The sequence below is a fragment of the Macrobrachium nipponense genome, chromosome 42 (assembly GCF_015104395.2).
Source record: "Macrobrachium nipponense isolate FS-2020 chromosome 42, ASM1510439v2, whole genome shotgun sequence".
Taxonomy (NCBI): Eukaryota; Metazoa; Arthropoda; class Malacostraca; order Decapoda; family Palaemonidae; genus Macrobrachium; species Macrobrachium nipponense.
In genome coordinates this window covers 49273588-49292196 of record NC_061103.1, presented here as the reverse complement: position 1 = coordinate 49292196, position 18609 = coordinate 49273588, and the positions used below count along the sequence as shown (strand labels likewise).

Sequence of the window (18609 nt, the reverse complement as noted above, 5' to 3'; positions counted from 1 at the left end):
AAGCAGTCTCCCTAATATCACAAACTACTTGATGGATGCACGAGTTCCTGGCAGACTCATCCAAAAATTTGCTGAACATGATGGGAGAGAAAGAAAGCTGTGTACTGTCTGTAGGCAGGACTCTATTCTACTGGGGGACATAAAAGCCCGAAAACTCAGTTTATCCCTAAGTAGAGAATCTCCAGAGTCAGAGTCCTCTGCAACTTCTGTAAGTTGATCAAAATTCCTAACTCTTGGGCGAGGAGAAGGGTTCTCTGAAGGTCCTTCGTCCGGATGAACAGAACATGGAAATAGGCAACTTGCACATATCCAGGGTGATCATCCAATCACCCTGTTAAATGGATGACAGTACCGACTGACTCATTTCCATTTTGAACTTCATCTTCCGGACGAAGAAGTTCAGAGCACTGATGTTGAGGACAGGTCTCAACTTCCTGATGACTTGGGGACTACAAAATAGCAGTTGTAAAAGACTTTCGATGAACAGTCTACTACCTCCTCTATGGCTCTTTTCCTTAGGAGGGATGAAACTTCCTCCAAAAGAGCCTCATACCTCTCGGAGCCTTTTGAGTAGGCCGTCAATGCAATCAGCATGGACACTAGTGGTTATATAGTACATTTTTTTGGCATTATGCCAAGCACTGGGGCAACTAAGGTCGTTCAGTACTGAAACAGAAATTGACAGTAAAAGGTTTGAAAGGTGTTACAGGAGGAAAACCTCACAGTTGCACAATTGAATAATTGTTAGGGTAGACAATAAGATGGAAGAAAGGGAATATGAACAAAGGCACAGTAAAAGGAATGAAAGCAGTTGCAGCTAGGGCAGAAGGGACGCTGCAAAGAACCTCAAGTAATGCCTAAATTGCACCGAATGAGGTGCACTGATGGCAATATCCCCCTACAGGGGACACTAGTGGAGGGTACCCTTTGAATGGAATTGAGTTGCCCTCCAAGGCTCCACCTCTATGACACTCCACCTCTCCCAGAAAAGGAGGAGTCTGGCTCCCGCTGGTGGAAGGGCTGACGGAAAATTTTTTGAGAGGGTGGTCTGGGCCTTGCTGTATAAAGTACCTTGGACCGAGTTTTGGAAGGCAAATTCTGTTTGCCTAAGTGAAAGGGCTGCTGTCACAGTGGAGACAGATTTGGAGCAAAAGATGAGGGCTCTTTGATCTTAATGAATAAGCAAAAAGCCATGTTGACTTTTCTGTAGGTTGGTTCCAACCTGGTTGAGGAATAAGAAAAGGATCTTTAGTCCGTTTAAACAGAATAGGAGACAGTCTCATTGCCGCTACGTCTTTTCAGGGGACAGGACTCACCAAGAAAACACCTACAACGCTTCTTGTCAGGGCTGAACTGAGTGAGCAACAGGTTCTACCAAGGGGGGCGACTGCCCTGTGGGCAAACCCCCCTGACCTCCTTTGGACCTCCAGTATATCTTCTTCCAGGTTCAGGGGAGTGTGACAGGTGACCTTTGTCTGGGAGAGTTGGCGGGATGGACAGCCACCGCCTCCACTAGCATTTGAACAACGTTATGCACTTTGTCCATATGGACTCTCATTGATGCTACTAATTCAGTGACTGTGTTAACCCTTGATGGACGGGATAAAAAATCAATATGCAAATAGTGGGTGGGGTAGTCGCCTACACAAAACAATACAAGTGCTACTGGGAATTTCAAATTCAAGTTGCCACATGAGTTGATAAGTATAATTACTTGGTAAGTTACATAGTATATATGAAATAAGACATTCATTGAAAAATCCAGCTTCGTTCTGCAATCGTGGCATCTTTGTTCAGCTGTTTCCTTTTTGTTCTGTAAATTATTTTGATTGTATCTCTAAATTCCAAGCCAAATTTTGCCATCCTCACACAGACATTCTTTGGGCATCTTTTTACCTAATTCTCTGCAATTTCCCAAGTGCAATTCTTCCTTGAATTATATCGAACAATGCCGCCTTCCTCCAAATAAGTTAATGCTATTGATCAATAAATAGCTGACCCTCCACAGTCTGACACCCAGCAGCCTTCAACACCTTCGGAAGATCCTGAACAATTTGAAGATGTCAATCCTACCAATAGCTTTAATTCAAGACAAGGACATAGTGCCCTACAATAAGTTGAGCATGGTTGGTTTGGTAGCAACCTTATTAGCCTTTTAGTCATTTTCAGTGCCCTTGGTTAGGATGGATGGGGAGGTTCCAGGGGAACTTAGCAAGGTAAAAATGCAGCCCCTAAGTTGGGTTAGGTAGAGGTAAAAGGCCAAGGTCTAGGTAAAGACACGGTATCCTAGGTTAGATTAGGTGGAGGTTCCCCCCAGCCTCCAGGGTTTCTGGACTAAATCAACCACTACCTCAATGCACCATGTATCATGGTCCAAATGCACCACTTTCCAATTAAAGTGCATCTTTCCTTGTGGTCCCAATATACCAATTTAATTCGCTCAGCACCTATTCTTTGGGTAACTAGTACCTGTATATAGTTACAACTATACATATTCTCTTTGAAAGATTACTTTCCTTGATATAATGAATCATTTTCCAAAGTCTGAATGAAAATAGATTATTACCAAACAAACAAAGACATTATGCTATGAGGAAGAAGTTTAAAACTTTCTACCTTACTAGGCAGCTACCCCTTATTTGAAACTATAAGCATAACTGTTTCTGTAGATGGTAATTAACCTTTAAAAGAAATTATTGTGCTAACTATTTGTTTATCTTACTACTGCTTGTATATCAGTAGCCTACAGTAGTACAGGCAGTCCCCGGTTATCGGCGGACTCGGTTAATGGCGATCCGGTTTTATGGCCCTTGTCTAGTGCCATAAAATTGCTGATTTATGCTTATCAGCACCCAGCCGAGAAGGGAACCCATGCCATTAACCAGGGATTGCCTGTACTCTAATTGAGGATGAACTGTTGAAATTAGGCTGGTATGAAAATATTTTCTCAGTTATGAGTTTGAAAGTAGACCTATACAGCAAACCTTTCTCCAAATACCATGACCACAAGACCTAGCAATAAATTCAACCCCACCCTTGTGTAGTGTCGGAAGGAAGTACAACCATGTCAAGAAGTGATCCAGTGTGATATCAGTGATGCTTGACAGCATAGAATTTACAGTAACACTGGTTGGTAAAACTTTAGTATTTTTTTTTATCATAGTATTAGGAGAATTAATTCCACCCTGTGGTAGGGCTGTAAGAATACTACCACCGTAAGTCATGCGTGTCGTAAAAGGCGACTAAAAGAAGTGCTGCCTTGCAGGTGGACTTTTTAGTCTAAGAATAGACTCACCACCAATAACTGTGAAAACTGCTCCCTTACAGTCATACTTTTTAGTAAAAGGCTTGGCCCACTGTCAATAGCTGTGGAAACTGCTGCCTTGCAGTCTTACTTTTTAGTAAAAGGCTTGGCCAACTACCAATAACTGTAGAAACTGCTGCCTTGCAGTCTTACTTTTCAGTAAAAGGCTTGGCCAACTACCAATAACTGTGGAAACTGCTGCCTTGCAGTCTTACTTTTTAGTAAAAGGCTTGGCCAACTACCAATAACTGTGGAAACTGCTGCCTTGCAGTCTTACTTTTTAGTCAATGGCTAGGCCCACTGCCAATAACTGTAGAAACTGCTGCCTTGCAGGTGGACTTTTGTTTCAAAGGCAAGGCCCACCACCAATAACTGTGGTTAATGACAGCAAAGACATGTGGTCGTAAGAATCCCTTTGCCAAATAAATAAAATATGCCTGATGTTGTAAGGAAAGGCACATCAGGCATCCAACCCCTTAGTTTAGGGATAACGGTGGAAAAAAAGAAAAGTACCTATTAGGAGAATTAATAGGGTTCAAAGTGCGTAAATTAAGGGTTGAGCAAAATCTGTAGATGTGATCAGATAATGGCTAAGTGTGTGCGGAGATAGTTAAGATGTAAACAACACACTATGAATGTTTTCAACATTGGTACTACATGCATACCAAATATGAACCTCATTAGTTATATGTATAAGGCATGATCAAGACAAGAAGTGGCAATAAAGACAAAAGGTAAAAAATAGCCCCCATACACAGGTGCTGATGCTCACCTGATATTATATTACATATTATCATTTATATTACTTCACTGTTATTCAGTAGCATTTGTGCTAATGCATACATAAATGCATATTAAATACAATCCTGATGTTTCTGCATTAACAATTTTTTAATCAATAGAAAAAACTGACCTTAGTTGCTCCAATGACCTTTAACTTCTACATCATATGGACTCACATTGCAGAACCCTTATCCTAAGATATACCTAAGCACAACAAATATGAATCTGATATCTTTCCGCAATGAAAAAATATGAGCTAAGAAAAAAAGTGAATAATCAAATTGTTGGCACAGACGTCCATGATGGCATCACCCCTTATCATCAGGTGAACTAAAAATCAAGTGTCAACAACCCAATCACAACCTTTATATTTGCAGTGCATCTGACACTGAGATGGGACTTGCAACATGAGACCACATTAGAATGTGAAAACTTTTTTTCCTATGTTCTTTCAGGTATTACAAGGGAATTCTACAGGAAGCTAATAGAGGGTCTACAAGAAGCTAATGATGGAAGATGAGTTACCTGTATGGGTCTGCCATAACTGTACTCTTGGCAACCTTCCGCAAATGGAAATTGACAGCTTTTATGGAATGGCAATTTGGACTGTATGAAATGCATCATAAATAAACAACAGGCAGTGCAGGGGCTATGGGTTTGTTTACAACCATCAATGCAAATGGCTCACAGGCTAACTGCCGACATATCATAAGCATTTTTTGTAAGTTTGGGATAACAGACTGATAATTCGGCTTGTTTTCAATACTATTTTACAATTAAGAAACACAATTTACTACAATAATTATGCTTGTTTTTCAATGTTTTATAATAAATTAGCATAAATTTTTTGTTCCTACCCAGTGGAATGGAATGAAATGGAACGGAATATGGAATTACAGCTTGAAGCCAAGCACTGGATTCCAAAGGATTATTCAGCGCTATAATGAATTTAGTCTGAGGATTATTCAGCACTATACTAATGAATTTAGTTTGAGGATTATTCAGCACTATAATGAAATTAGTTTGAGATGTATATAGTATGTCAGTGAATTTATGAACTGACAAATAAAAATGATATTGTAATGATACAATTAAGTTTGTTCATACTTACCTGGCAGATATATATATAGCTGTATTTTTCCGAATCCGACAGAAATTTAAACACTTACGACACACGCAGTGGGAGTCAGGTGGTTAGTACCCATTCCCACCGCTGGGAGGCGGGTATCAGGAATCATTCCCATTTTCTATTCATAATTTTTATTTCCACTGTCTCCTGAGGGGAGGTGGGTGGGTACTTGATTATATATATCTGCCAGGTAAGTATGAACAAACATAATTGTATCATTACAATATCATTTTGTTCATGAAACTTACCTGTCAGATATATATATAGCTGAATCCCACCTTTGGTGGTGGGAGTAGACAGAATAGAAGATTTTAGGAAACATATATATGCAGATAATTGATATCTTGATTCCTTACCTGTTAGCATAGCTGACTTCGTGGTTACTGCCGCGTAAGTCTGCTTGTGCTACTAGAGTTGCCAGCAAGGTAGAGACCTATAAAGCTGGTGCACTCCAGATGATCTGTCAACAGGGGCGAGACCACAACGTGACTAGACCATTGACCATACAAATGAGGGCAACGAAGTAAAACCAAACCACCTGGCGTAGCCTACCAAAAGTATCCCACATAGACTAAGCTAATGGAAGGGAGATCCGCCGCAGGCGGTCAACCCCACAACCATAACACAAGTTAAAAACTCCCCTAAACCATTAAAGGATAGGATGAGCGCTACCTCCTGCCCCCAAAACAGTGTCTACAGCGACGTATGGTCCGAGCGAGTAACAATTTTCGTATGTTGCTTTCACCTCCCGCAGGTAGTGTGAAGCGAACACCAAATTGCTTCGCCAATAAGTGGCGCCCAAAATATCTTTGATTGCCATATTTTTGTGAAAAGCCACCAAAGTAGCAATAGCCCTCAACTCGTGGGCATTCACTTTCAGAAGCTCCATGTCACTTTCACTACACTTTCCATGGGCTTCCTTAACCGTACTTCTTAAGAAGAACGCTAGTGCATTCTTCGACATCGGAAGATCTGGTTTTTTCACAGAGCACCACAAGTTCTCCGAAGAACCTCTGCATGCTCTGGTTCTCTGCAAATAAAACTTGAGAGCCCTGACAGGACACAGGACTCTCTCAGCTTCAGGTCCTACTAGCTCCGACAACCCTTTGATCTCGAAAGTCCTCGGCCAAGGGTTGGAAGGGTTCTCGTTCTTTGCTAAGAACGTAGGACTTAAGGAACAAACTGCACTATGATCCTTGAACCCAATATGCTTGCTTATGACTTGAATTTCGCTAACCCTCTTCGCCGTCGCCAGAGCGGTTAGGAAATGGTCTTCTTAGTAAGATTCCTAAGCGAGGCTAAATGGAGCGGTTCAAATGACTCGACATGAGAAACTTAAGTACCACGTATAAGTTCCACGATGGTACTTTCGGTTGGAGAACTTTCACAGTCTCAAATGATCTAATGAGATCATGAATGTCTCTTATCATTCGCTAAGTCGAGTTCTCTATGCCTGAAGACCACAGAAAGCACGCTTCTGTAGCCTTTAATCGTGGGAACGGCTAGTTTCGCTTCTTTCCTAAGGTGAAGAAGGAAATCTGCTATCTGGCTCACAGAGGTTGAGGTGGAGGAAATGCCCTTCCTTCTGCACCAACTTCTAAAGACAGCCCACTTTGATTTGGTAAACTGCGATTGAGGAGGGCCTCCTTGCGGTGGCAATCGCCGTTGCCACAGGTCTTGAAAAACCCCTCGCTCTGGCCAACTTCTTGATAGTCCTGAACGCAGTCAGACTCAGAGCGGGGAGGTTTTTGTGGTACCTCTCGAAGTGGGGCTGTCTGAGTAGATCTTTCCTTAGGGGCAGAGTCCTTGGAAAGTCTACTAGGAAGGACATCACCTCCGTGACCAGTCGACCGCTGGCCAGAAGGGGGCGATGAGGGTCATTCTCGCTCCTTCTGATGCAAGCGAACTTCCTCATTACTTCCCCGAGGATTTTGAATGGGGGAAAAGCGTAAATGTCTAGTCCCGACCAATTCCACAGTAGGGCGTCTACTGCCACTGCTCCCGGGTCCAGAAACTGGGGAGCAATACAGCGGAAGTCTCTTCGTTCGGGAAGTTGCGAAAAACGTCCACATGAGGGACGTCCCCCCCCACAAAGCTTCCAAAGCGCCTGGCATACTTCCTGATGAAGGGTCCATTCCGTCGGCAGAAGCTGTCCTTGCCGACTGAGAAGGTCCGCTCGCAGAAACGTTTTCCACGCCTGACACAAATCTTGTCAGAATCGTGACGTTTTTGCGACATTCGCCCAAAATCAGGATATTCTTCGCGATGGCGAACAGAGAAGGAGAGTGAGTTCCTCCCTGTTTCCTGAGGTATGCCAAGGCTGTGGTGTTGTCCGAGTTTATCTGAACCACTTTGTTGGAGACTTCCTCTTCGAAGAACCTTAGAGCAAGGTAAACCGCTGAAAGTTCTTTTAGATTGATGTGCCAGGACACCTGTTCCCCTCTCCAGGTGCCTGACACTTCTCTCCCTCCCAGTGTTGCTCCCCAACCCGTGGAGGACGCGTCGGAGAACAACACTAGGTCGGGGTTCCGAAGCTTGAGCGAAAGTCCTTCCGCAAGCTTCTTTGGATCCAACCACCATTTGAGGTGCTTTTTCACTTCTTCCGTCAAAAACAAGACCTCTTCTAGATCCTGTTTGCGTGACCAATTGCTTGAGAGGAAGAACTGAAGTGGTCGGAGGTGCAACCTTCCCAGAGAAACAAACTTCTCCAGTGAGGAAATGGTCCCCAGCAGACTCATCCATTCCCTCACCGAGCATGTTTCCTTCCCTAGAAAGGCTGACACTTTGTCTAGGCATTGAAGTTGTCGCCCCTGGGACGGAAAAGCCCGAAAAGCCACTGAGTCCATCTGAATCCCCAGATAGACTAAGGATTGAGAAGGAGTCAGATGCGACTTTTCGAGATTCACCAGAAGTCCCAGAGTCGTGTGAAGGTCCTTCAGACACCGGTCTTGCGATGAGGCTCGAATAAGCCAGTCGTCTAGGTAGAGAGAGATCCTTATTTCCGCAAGATGGAGCCACCTCGCAACGTTCTTCATAAGAACGGTGAACACCATCGGCACCGTGCTGAGACCAAAGCAGAGTGCCCTGAATTGGAAAACCTTCCCTTTCAGGACAAACCGCAGGTATTTCCTTGATCGGGGATGGATGGGGACGTGAAAGTATGCGTCCTGAAGGTCTTAAGAGACCATCCAATCCCCCGGTCTTAAGGCTGCAAGCACGGATTGAGGTGTCTCCATCTTGAACTTCTGCTTGGTAACGAAGCGATTTAGACTGCTGACATCCAGAACAGGGCGCCACCCCCCTGACTGCTTCGGCACTAGGAACAGACGGTTGTAAAACCCCGGAGAAACTCCGGTCGAAGACCTGTTCCACCGCCTGCTTCTCGATCATTTGATCTAGTAGATCGTGAAGCACTTTCTGCTTTTCTCCCTGATACGAAGGAGACAAATCCTTTGGTGTCGAAGACAGCGAGGTAACATCAGGAAAGGAATTCTGTACCCCTTCTTGACGATGTCCAGAGACCAAGCGTCGGCACCTCTCTCTCCCATGCTTTGGCCGCGAAAGTGTAGTAAGTCTGGCTCCTACCGGTGGCTGAAGGACTTCCCTCTCACTTCTTGCTCTTGGAAGGAGCGGGAGTCTTGCCTCTGAAAGAGCCTCTTCTTCCTGAGGGCTGGCTTCGAGGAAGAAGCAGATCGAAAGGGCTTCGATTTCTTCAAAGCAGAGGACCCAGAAGACGAAGTAGTAGTAGGCTTCCTAGAAGACTGTGCCAGAAGGTCTTGGGTTGCTTTCCTCCTGGAGACTGGCAGCTATGTCCTTTACCATAGACTGGGGGAAAGAGATGTTCTGAGAAAGGAGCGAAAAGAAGATCCGCTTTTTGCGCTGGTGAGACCGACTTTGCAGTAAAATTGCAAAAAAGTGCTCTCTTCTTAAGCAGTCCTGTGCTGAAATGAGCAGCCAATTCCTCAGAACCATCCCTGACGGCCTTGTCCATGCAAGACAATACACTGAACGCTCCCCCAGACTGATGGAATCAGAACTCCTGGACCTGGCATCCAATACTCCTAGGCACCAGTCAAGAAATTAAAGACCTCTAGTGTCCTGAAGAGGCCTTTAAGGTGAAAGTCTAACTCACTATGCGTCCAAGAGACCTTAGAGGAAGACAGAAAAGATCCTCTGGCTGGCATCCACAATACTACCAAAAGTCTCCTTGAGCTGAGGCTGGAAGCTTAACTCCGACGTTTCTCCCGTCTCATACCACATACCAGCTTTGCCACAAAGTCTTGAAGGTGGTAAAGCGAAAGAAGTCTGCCTGAAGCTTTCCTCTTTTCCATACAATCATGGACCTTTCCGAAAAGCTTGCTTCGTAGAAAGCGACTTCTTCATTTTCACAAAGCCCGAGATCCTAGTAGCTTTGGATGACGAAAACTGAGAGGGAGGAGTACGTGGAGCTTCAGGTTGGAAAGTGTCTGCAAAGACTGACTGTAGCAAACGAGTCAAAACCTTGTAGTCCGTCGAAACTGGAGCCAACTGCTGTTCTTCGTCCACTTCGACGAAAGCGTCACTAATTTCCTCTTCAGACACTGGAGAAGTCGGAGGAAGTAAAGAAGAGTCACGAGCTTTCTCAAAAGAGAAAGAGCGGCGAACAGGAAGAGTTCCCGCTTCCGCTTGCGCTTGCGGAGGAGGAAAACTGACGTCCCAGTAAGGCGCGCCGCTTGGCTGTCCGAAGCCCAATCTTTACTGGCGCCGACTGAAGCGCGCTCGACCGCAACAGGTGTCACCTGGCGTCCACCGGTGCGCGCTGAGCGTCCACTGGCTGCGCGCCGAGCGTCCACTAAAACGCGCTGAGCGTCCACTGGCGCTCGCTTACCTTGCACCGAATCACGCTCGGCGTCCACTAAAGCGCGCTTGACTTTCACAGAAGCGCGCTCGGCATCTAAAGAAACGCGCTTCTTATCAACAAGTTTTGTAGCAGCGGAAACAACCGCTTCACGAGAGCGAGAAACGAATTTCTCGCCTCCTCTAGAAAGTTGCTGGGGAGCAGAACGAACTCCAGAGGGAGACTCAAACGGAGAGAGAGAAGAGCGAGGAGAGGGAGAGGGAGAACGCCTCGACCTCTTCACAGGATGATTGTCATCCTTCTTACGGCGACGTGGAAACAGTCTCTCTGAAGAAAAAACATCTCGAAGTTGCTGCTGAAGAGACTGGAGAATCTTGCTTGTAGGTGAAGCCTCCTTTTCTGGGGAGGGGCTGATCCTACTCCCAGGAACCGTCACTTCACGCACCTTAGAGCGACTGCGGCGCTCGAAAGAAACATCTAGGAAAGACTCCGCCTCCGAAAAATCCTTACGCTTCTTCTGCGGAGGAAAAGCAGCAAACGCACTATCAGGCGACGAGCAAAGTTCCGGAGAACAACTTGGACGTGAAGCGTCCCGAACGCGAGCCGTCCTTTTCAGCGGATGTGATGCGGTATGAGAGCTCCACCCTTACGCGGGGAGGAAGCTTCAGAAGAAGAAAAGCACTCCTTGAGAAGACGTGCACGCGCAACAATGCTCCTTGCAGTCTGGGTAGGTTCGTCAGAAAGCTGCCGAAGGCATGCCAGATCGGTGGGGGTTCCTCGTAACCCTCCTTCGACTTTCGACATGCTCTCTCCCCGTAATCTGGGAGTCAAGCAGAGGTCTAGGTCTAGAGGCGGAATGAGGCCGATCTGACGCACCCTCCACTACACAAGGGGCACTTTCACTGCACTTCTCTTCACTTTTGCTCTCCAGAGCTAACACTTTTGATTCTAAGTTACGAATCGATTCAAGAATTAGCGATAAAAGTATTACCTTCTACCCCGACACTGTTCAGGGCCAGAGGCAACACTACAGGGGTAGGAGCATAATCTACAGAAGAGGGTTAGCAGGAGAATCATTAAAATCTTGCCTACCTGAAACACTCCTGGAGGAAGACCTCCTTAACCTATCTCGCTCAAGTTTCTTAAGATAGGTTTCATACGCCTTCCATTCCGACTCTGTTAATCTTTCACACTCCTTACAACGACTTTCAAACGTACATTCATTCCCCTTCCAAACTTTACAAACAGAATGTGGGTCCACTCAAGCTTCAGTAGCCTACTCTACATTCGGACATAGAACAAAATCTAGCGCTAGCAGAACTAGACCCTGACATCTTGATCAAAGAAAAATCAATACCAAATCAAAACAAATCAATCAAAGTCAACGTGTGCTAAGCCACCGATTTTTCCAATGCAGATACCAAAGAAAAAAAACCAAAAGGGATACTCAAAATAGCTAGTAAGTTTCCAAAATCTGGACGGAGGTGCTGCAAACAGGTGTTTTCAGCACCGGCGACAGAAAAATTATGAATAGAAAATGGGAATGATTCCTGATACCCGCCTCCCAGCGGCAGGAATGGGTACTAACCACCTGACTCCCACTGCGTGTGTCGTAAGTGTTTAAATTTCTGTCGGATTCGGAAAAATACAGCTATATATATATCTGACAGGTAAGTTTCATGAACAAATAATAAATTATTTTAAAACTATGGTAAAAACTTATATTTGGTAAAAACTGATATCCTCCACAAAATATTATAACTTTGAATTTAGGATATGCATATAACCTTTAGTGTCACAGTAAAAAATAAAAAATATTCATAAAAATACCTATATACACAACTGCAAGTGTACATACCTGGCAATGTAACAAGAGGTCAAATATCAAATTTCATTACAGACATCAATGTCTCTAAGGAATGCCACAAAGTTATAAACATCCACATCAGGACCAAGCAGTTTTGCTACATCCCTGCCCACTAACCCATGTCTTTGCCGTGCAGCAGCATACCTATGGCAATGTAACAACATGTGTTCTACAGTAAGAGGAGAGTCACACTGTATATAGACTGGTGCAGTTGCCCCTTCTAAAAGGAATCTATGGGTCAATGGAGTAGTACTATGGCCAATTCCCATACGAGATAACAAATCTTCCTCTACTTTTTACTGTTGTGTACCTGCTGTAGGAAATGCCTGGCTAGCCTACAGTGCCCGGTCTCCAATCCGTAATACGGCGACATTGGAAGCAGGGCATTTTTGGATACATTTAAAAATAAAATAGTGTCTAATACACCGGCAAATAAAGTACTTAATAACTACTTTTAACAAACTAAAACCTTTGAGATTTAACCAGTTCCTAATAAGAATGACAAAACTTTAATGATACCAGAATCAACCAGACAAGCACATTTTATATGCAGTGTGGTGTATTCGGAGCAATTACAAAATGGTGCATTCAGGCATTGGTGTATTTTGTCTATTCTACCCCACCCACCCGAGCCAGAGAAGGACGCAGGCACCCTAACATTCCCCTACTCAGAAACCCCTCCCTCTCTCCCAGAGTGATCGCTCAAATTGTAGGTTAGCAGGGTGAGGTCCACTATACTAATAGCACTTCTTATTTACTAATGAAACAATTGTTAGGAACTTTCAGTGCACACACACAAACAACACACAAAAACAAAGGAAAAATAAAAAAAATTTAAAGTAAATTGTATTTTTTCCTAACTATACAAACCTGAGGTCCTTTACATTAGGAATTACTTTACGGTAAAGCTGGGACACGGCCGTTAAATTCTTGAACAAGGTGGTTAGGCAGTAACCACTGTCTGGTAAGTGGGGTAGACCCACCTGCCTGGATGAAAACACCCCACTTTGCCTTTTGGCCCAGGTTTCAGATTGAAGGGTGGCTTGAGGTGGGCATTCATGTAAAGGACCTCAGGTTTGTATAGTCAACAAAAATACAATTTATTTCAAAAAATTGTGATTTGTTCCTACACAATAAACAAACCCTCAGTCCTTTACATTAGGAAGACTCACTGACTGGTGGGAGGAATGCGAGTGAGCTTCTAGAACTGACTGGAGTTCTGCACACCTGGGTTATTCCTCCAGGTCGTAATAGCAAGGAGGAGTGCCATGCCCCTGGCAGCTTGATCAGAGTATAAGAGCTTCATGATCAACAGTCAGACTTCTGGGCCCTTCGGAATCGTAACTTACCCAAAAAAGGGGCTGGAAAGAATATCTAGAGTTGGAGGCATTAACGCAAAGTTCGGGGGAAGAGTCTGCATTATTGCCATTCCACTTCCTCCCTTTACTAGAGGAAGGAGTAGGATTGCTTCTATGATTCTGATGAAAAAATAGAAAGGAAACTCAATGTGTAAGTTCGAGTCCTATCCTCAACCCCAAAGGAAGAGGAATAGGACAAGGAGGGGGAAGAGGGAGAGGCCAGTCACTCGCATCCTTCTCATCTCTAGAACCACACACCATGGGCAAGATGCAACGTGTCCTCTTGATGGAGCCGGGTAAGCAAACACCGGTCCAAGGAAAAAGGAGTTCCAAGGCCTTGTGGGTATACCCAAAGGAAGAAAGATATGAGGAGGTCCTAATGAGACTGCATCTAGCTTCCAGTCCAACATATTCTTGGAGTGTGATGAAAGTACCAAGCTACTTGCACTGTTAGCCTTTAACAGAAAGAAAATATGATTAAAAAGGGATACTTCTTTCGCATCCAAGGGCAACTGCCCTCCAAAATGAGTGAAGATCCCTCAAACATCACACACACACACACACACACAGTCTCTTTGCCCCGTACACTAGCGAAAAGGATGAAGGAGAAGAGGGAATATCAGGAGAAAAAACAAAGGGCAAATTTCTGAATTCCCTTTCGGTAATTCCCCACAGCATAAGCGTAAATGTCAAATAAACATAATGCCCCGCCCTGACATTAAAGGGCCAAAGAAAGTGATAAGGGTGTAGATACACCCTTGTCGCCAACCTTTACCACGTAAAGGGGAAAGGGGGCTCACAGGGCTTATCACAAGAAATGTGTTAGCATATTAATTATTAAAGAAATCAATATTAAATATCAAACACAGTACGTATATTCAAAATACTAAAAACATTAAAAGAAAGATCCCACCGGGAAATCGTTGTTAACAGCTAGTCAGCAAGATGTCACAAACAGACCCAAATGCAAAGTGGAGTGCTTACATCCGGGCAGGCAGGTCTACCCGCCTACCAGACAGCAGTTACTGCCTAACCGCCTAGTTCAAGAATTTAACGGCAGTGTTCCAGTTTCACCGTAAAGTCATTCCTAATGTAAAGGACCAAGGGTTTGTATATCATGTAAGAACAATTCTATTTTCCGGTCCAAATTGCAATCATGGTTTAAAGTGCAACTTTACCCTTTGCTCTTCAATTGAGAAGGAGAGGTTGAGTAGAGAGGGAGGGTTGGGTGTGGGGAATCCAATGTGAAAATGGGTCTAGCCTATTCTTTCCTAGAATGCTGTCCCTTCCCTGGAAGCTGTATCCTGACCTAACTAGACCTTACCCTTCTAAACTAACTTACTAGGGGCTTCAGAGCCGACGAAACACTGTCTTTCGCCAACAACTTTTTATCAAAGTATCAGATAAAGGTGCAAGTATTATTATAGTAGCTAAGTTCAACAGTTCTGGTACTTCTCAGAGTAAAAACGAGTTTCCTACGCCAGAGCCATCAAAGTCACAGGTAATATGTAGTCTTGAACACAATACTGACGTTAGCCTACGATGTCATGAGGTTCCACCCACAATGAAGAGACGTTCAAACATTGGGGAAAACATGTCTTCACCATGGCTCTGCCCACTCACCAATGATATATCCACTCATTGATATTACCTCCCATCCTAGGCTTCAGCAATATCTGTGATGGCAAGCAGCAATTGTCATCATCCCTTTGACTGCCTTATTCATTCTCGATAATTTCAATACTATTATGTGGTTTCATCGCAACTTCCACAGCAGTTGTTGGTACCAAGGCCACAAGAGAGACGAGGTCTACCCAATTGGGTGGAGTTGCCTCACACCTGGGGTAACTAAATAGTATATGTGATTACATATCTCACAGGTACCTGCTCATCACAGCAATTCACCTACTGATGCAATATGAGGTAGACAAAGCTCTGCCTACATGGGGGGTTGGGGCAAACCTTCTCTTTTGCTTGACTCTTTGACTTGGCCTTGGTTGGGACCAAGTTGTTAGCTTGCAATTATTCCATTTTCTTGATAATTGTATTGTTTCTACTTTACAAACAATTATACTTAATTTGGTATTTGTAGATAAGAGTGACGCACCCGCTTCTACCTTGGATATTTTATATTTCGTTCAGTTTTAGTGCCTTTAATGAAGAGCAGTAGTTAACTTTTGGGGGTCAACTGTTATTTACTTCCTACCTCTACCCACCAATGATGGGGGAATTTGGGTTGGGGTTGGGGGGGGGGGGGAGAACACACGTAAACAAAGTGGCCATGTTTGCGTTTTGGTAGCGGCTGAGGGAGACTCAAACACTGAGGGAGCCATATGTTACACAGACGACAGTGGCTGAGGGATGGTGGGGTACTTGGGTGGTGGGTGCAGAAGGTATGGATCGGTAATTAGGAGGGGGAGGGAGAGAGTGTAGAACACAAATAACAGTTGATCAACAAAAGCAACTTTAACATCAAAAACACCTCGGTAAAATACCGAATGGCCACCTGGCCTCTAATGTAGTGCGACCACCTTCCCGAAAAAGTACTTGAACACATCTTGTAACCCAGGATAGACATTAGTCAAGAGCCAGCGTCCGTCGAAGCAACACCTCAAGACCTCTACTTTCCCTCTTGAAGTCAATTTTTTCTCCCAGTCACAAATAAAGGCCACAATTTCCGATTTTTAGGGAATGTGGTTGTGCTATGGTAGCGGCCGGCCATTAAGTATTTTACCCTAAAACTGCAGGAAAAATCAATTTCCAAGGTAAAAACAGGTGCCATCATTATTTAGAATTACCTTTAAATCATCCACATAATGAACTAGACCATAGCTCCATTTGCTAGATCTACATCTATTCAGGTGGGAATACAATACGACAATCAGTTTCGTTTGACCTCGGGTTGCAACAATACAGCCTTCTATTTTCTGCAGCACGAGACGAGTGTTATAAAGTAACTACTACCCTTTATAAAAAATAATTACCTATTCACGCTCCAGTTAATCTAGCCATGGGTCTTCTCACTTGTGTACACAATGGCAAGTTGTAGCACAAATGCAGTCTTCCAACTAAGGGGACACACTTCCATATCCTGCTGACCATTATTGAATTTGTTGAAACCTAAGATTGTATTAGTGACTTATTGCCTACCTGGTGGATGGGCAGAGCCTAATGACATCATAGGCTATTAAGTTTATGTCACAAATGATTACTGGATCCTTTTCTGTGAACTTCCCAGTTCTGGCATCAGCGACTTCGTTTTAACATATAAATATCAAAACCGAACTAGGCATTAAATACATGAAATAATATGGTAGGGTTATAAAATATTAAGCTACACATGCCAACTTTCACCTTTATCCGATGCTTTGACAAAAAGGCGTTGCCAAAGAACCTTGTTTCATCGGCTCTTGAATCCCCTTGTGGCGAACCACGCCCTGACCCGGCAGGAGGAGGCTGTGCCACCCCTGGAACCAACCCCCACAAAGGTAACCTGACATTCAGTAAACTTTGAGGATTGTGCCATCACCTAACCAGATAGACCTTCCTTACCTACTTGGGGCACCATGCCCTGATCACCCCCAAGGAACAATGAATACCCTATCAGATATATAGTATGGGTGGGACTAGGGAAAATGACCAAACAGCGACATAACGGCCACCATTCCCGGAATGCAGCCACCTTCTCAAAAAAAGTACTTATAAATTTGATACAATGAGAATCCGTCAAGAGTTGTGGCCTATCCTCTAAAAGTAAGGGTTTTCTCCTAATTAAGAAATAATGGCATGATTCAAGCGCTTTTTCAGGAAGTGCCGCATTCCAATAGAGGCAGCCGCTACGAAGCCATGCGGTCATTTGCCCTAGCCTAAATTTAGGTGAAAACTACCGACAACCAACCTTGTTTCCCTGGGGGACACCTGGTACCCAACAGGGAGGTCAGGATGCCGCTCGTACGTCCCAACGACCCGGCTTTATTTTGAACTCGACACATGCCTGGTTGGCAGACTGTTGACAAACGGGAGGGTAGGTGCTGGCCCTTGGCATTTTAATGGCCAATGATGGGCCCATGCTATGCTCGACGGGTTTAGCATTTCCCGTTTTCCTGATGCTTTCTTTGTGCTGTGGCTCCACCACCCACCTCTGTCCCGGCCACTGGGGGTCTCCAGGACTTAGGTACCTATACTACCTAGCCCTAGTAGGCTATAGGTAGCTATCACAGGGTAGGCTATACTACCTAAGCAAGCCTAATAGGCTTTGAGCACGTTGACTCTCGTTTATCCACTGGAAAACCCCAAAGGAACTTCAAGCAGACTTGGCATGGATGCGGAAAAGGGTATGATGGGGCATTGATCAGTCTGGCACGGGGAAGGGGTTAGGGGATGGGGGCAGGGGCCCCCACCTCGCCTCAGACAATTGCGCCACATTAACTGGGCAGCTGAGAGAGAGAGCGAGAGAGTAACGTGACTCGTGCGTCACCCTGAATGACTTCCACTAAATTCTCACTACCTAAAGAGGCGGAGATGATCGGGGAAAAGCAAAGGTCAAGCGGTAAAAGAGAGAGAGCTAAGGGTCTCCAAAGGAGAAAGAATCCTCCAAAGGGAGCGACAGACGGAGGAAGTGACGACCATGAAGGTAAAAACAGGTCGCTTTTTGTTATAACAAAACGACAGACAACATCTCGCTAGCTACGCGTTCTCGCTTCAGAGGCGGAGATTATCGAAAAGCAAAGGTCAAGTGGGAAGAGAGAGAAAGCAAAGGGCCTCCGAAGCAGAAATGATCCTCAAGGGAGTTTAACAGACGTAGGGAGAGGAGTGACGACCTTCAAGGGGGGGAAATGTCGCTTTTTATTTATACCTACCAAAACAACAGACATCATCATCTAGCTATAATGCACCTAGGCTAGTAACTTACGAAGAATATCAGGTTAAAGAAGAAGACGAGGTACTTGATCGTCAAGGGGCCGCAGCCAGTTAATTGGGCGTCTGCCATGGCGGAGGAGGAGGAAATGCCTAGAGGGTCGCGATCTTCCTCCTGACGGGGGTCGGGGAGACTCGGAGGGCGTGAGGGCGACGTACGTACGTCCTTTCAAGCACAGCACAGCGAGTTAACTGGTCGAAACCAAAACAATGAAGTCGAGGGCTCGAGGCCAGGCGGAGAAAAACTGTCGTACCACAACTGAACACCTCATTACTACCTGTCACGAAACTTTTCAAGTGAGTGCATCAATAAAAATGCTTTATTAAGGCAATAATCCTACGAAAATCATAAAATGGCCCACCCTAGTGAAGAATTAACGAAACTGACCGAAAAGCGTTGAATCGTACGTCAGC

At 44.6% G+C, this 18609-nt stretch overlaps 1 protein-coding gene across 1 annotated transcript in view; it reads right to left on the bottom strand.

Moving 5' to 3' along the window:
- Positions 1-18400, bottom strand: part of LOC135213197 (CD63 antigen-like) — a 28041-nt gene extending 9641 nt beyond the window's left edge. The window contains exon 1 of the mRNA XM_064247168.1: positions 18191-18400. Within this exon, the coding sequence (XP_064103238.1) occupies positions 18191-18268 (78 nt within the window). The 5' untranslated portion in view covers positions 18269-18400. The remainder of the gene's footprint in view (positions 1-18190) is intronic.
- Between the last annotated feature and the right edge of the window lie 209 nt (positions 18401-18609).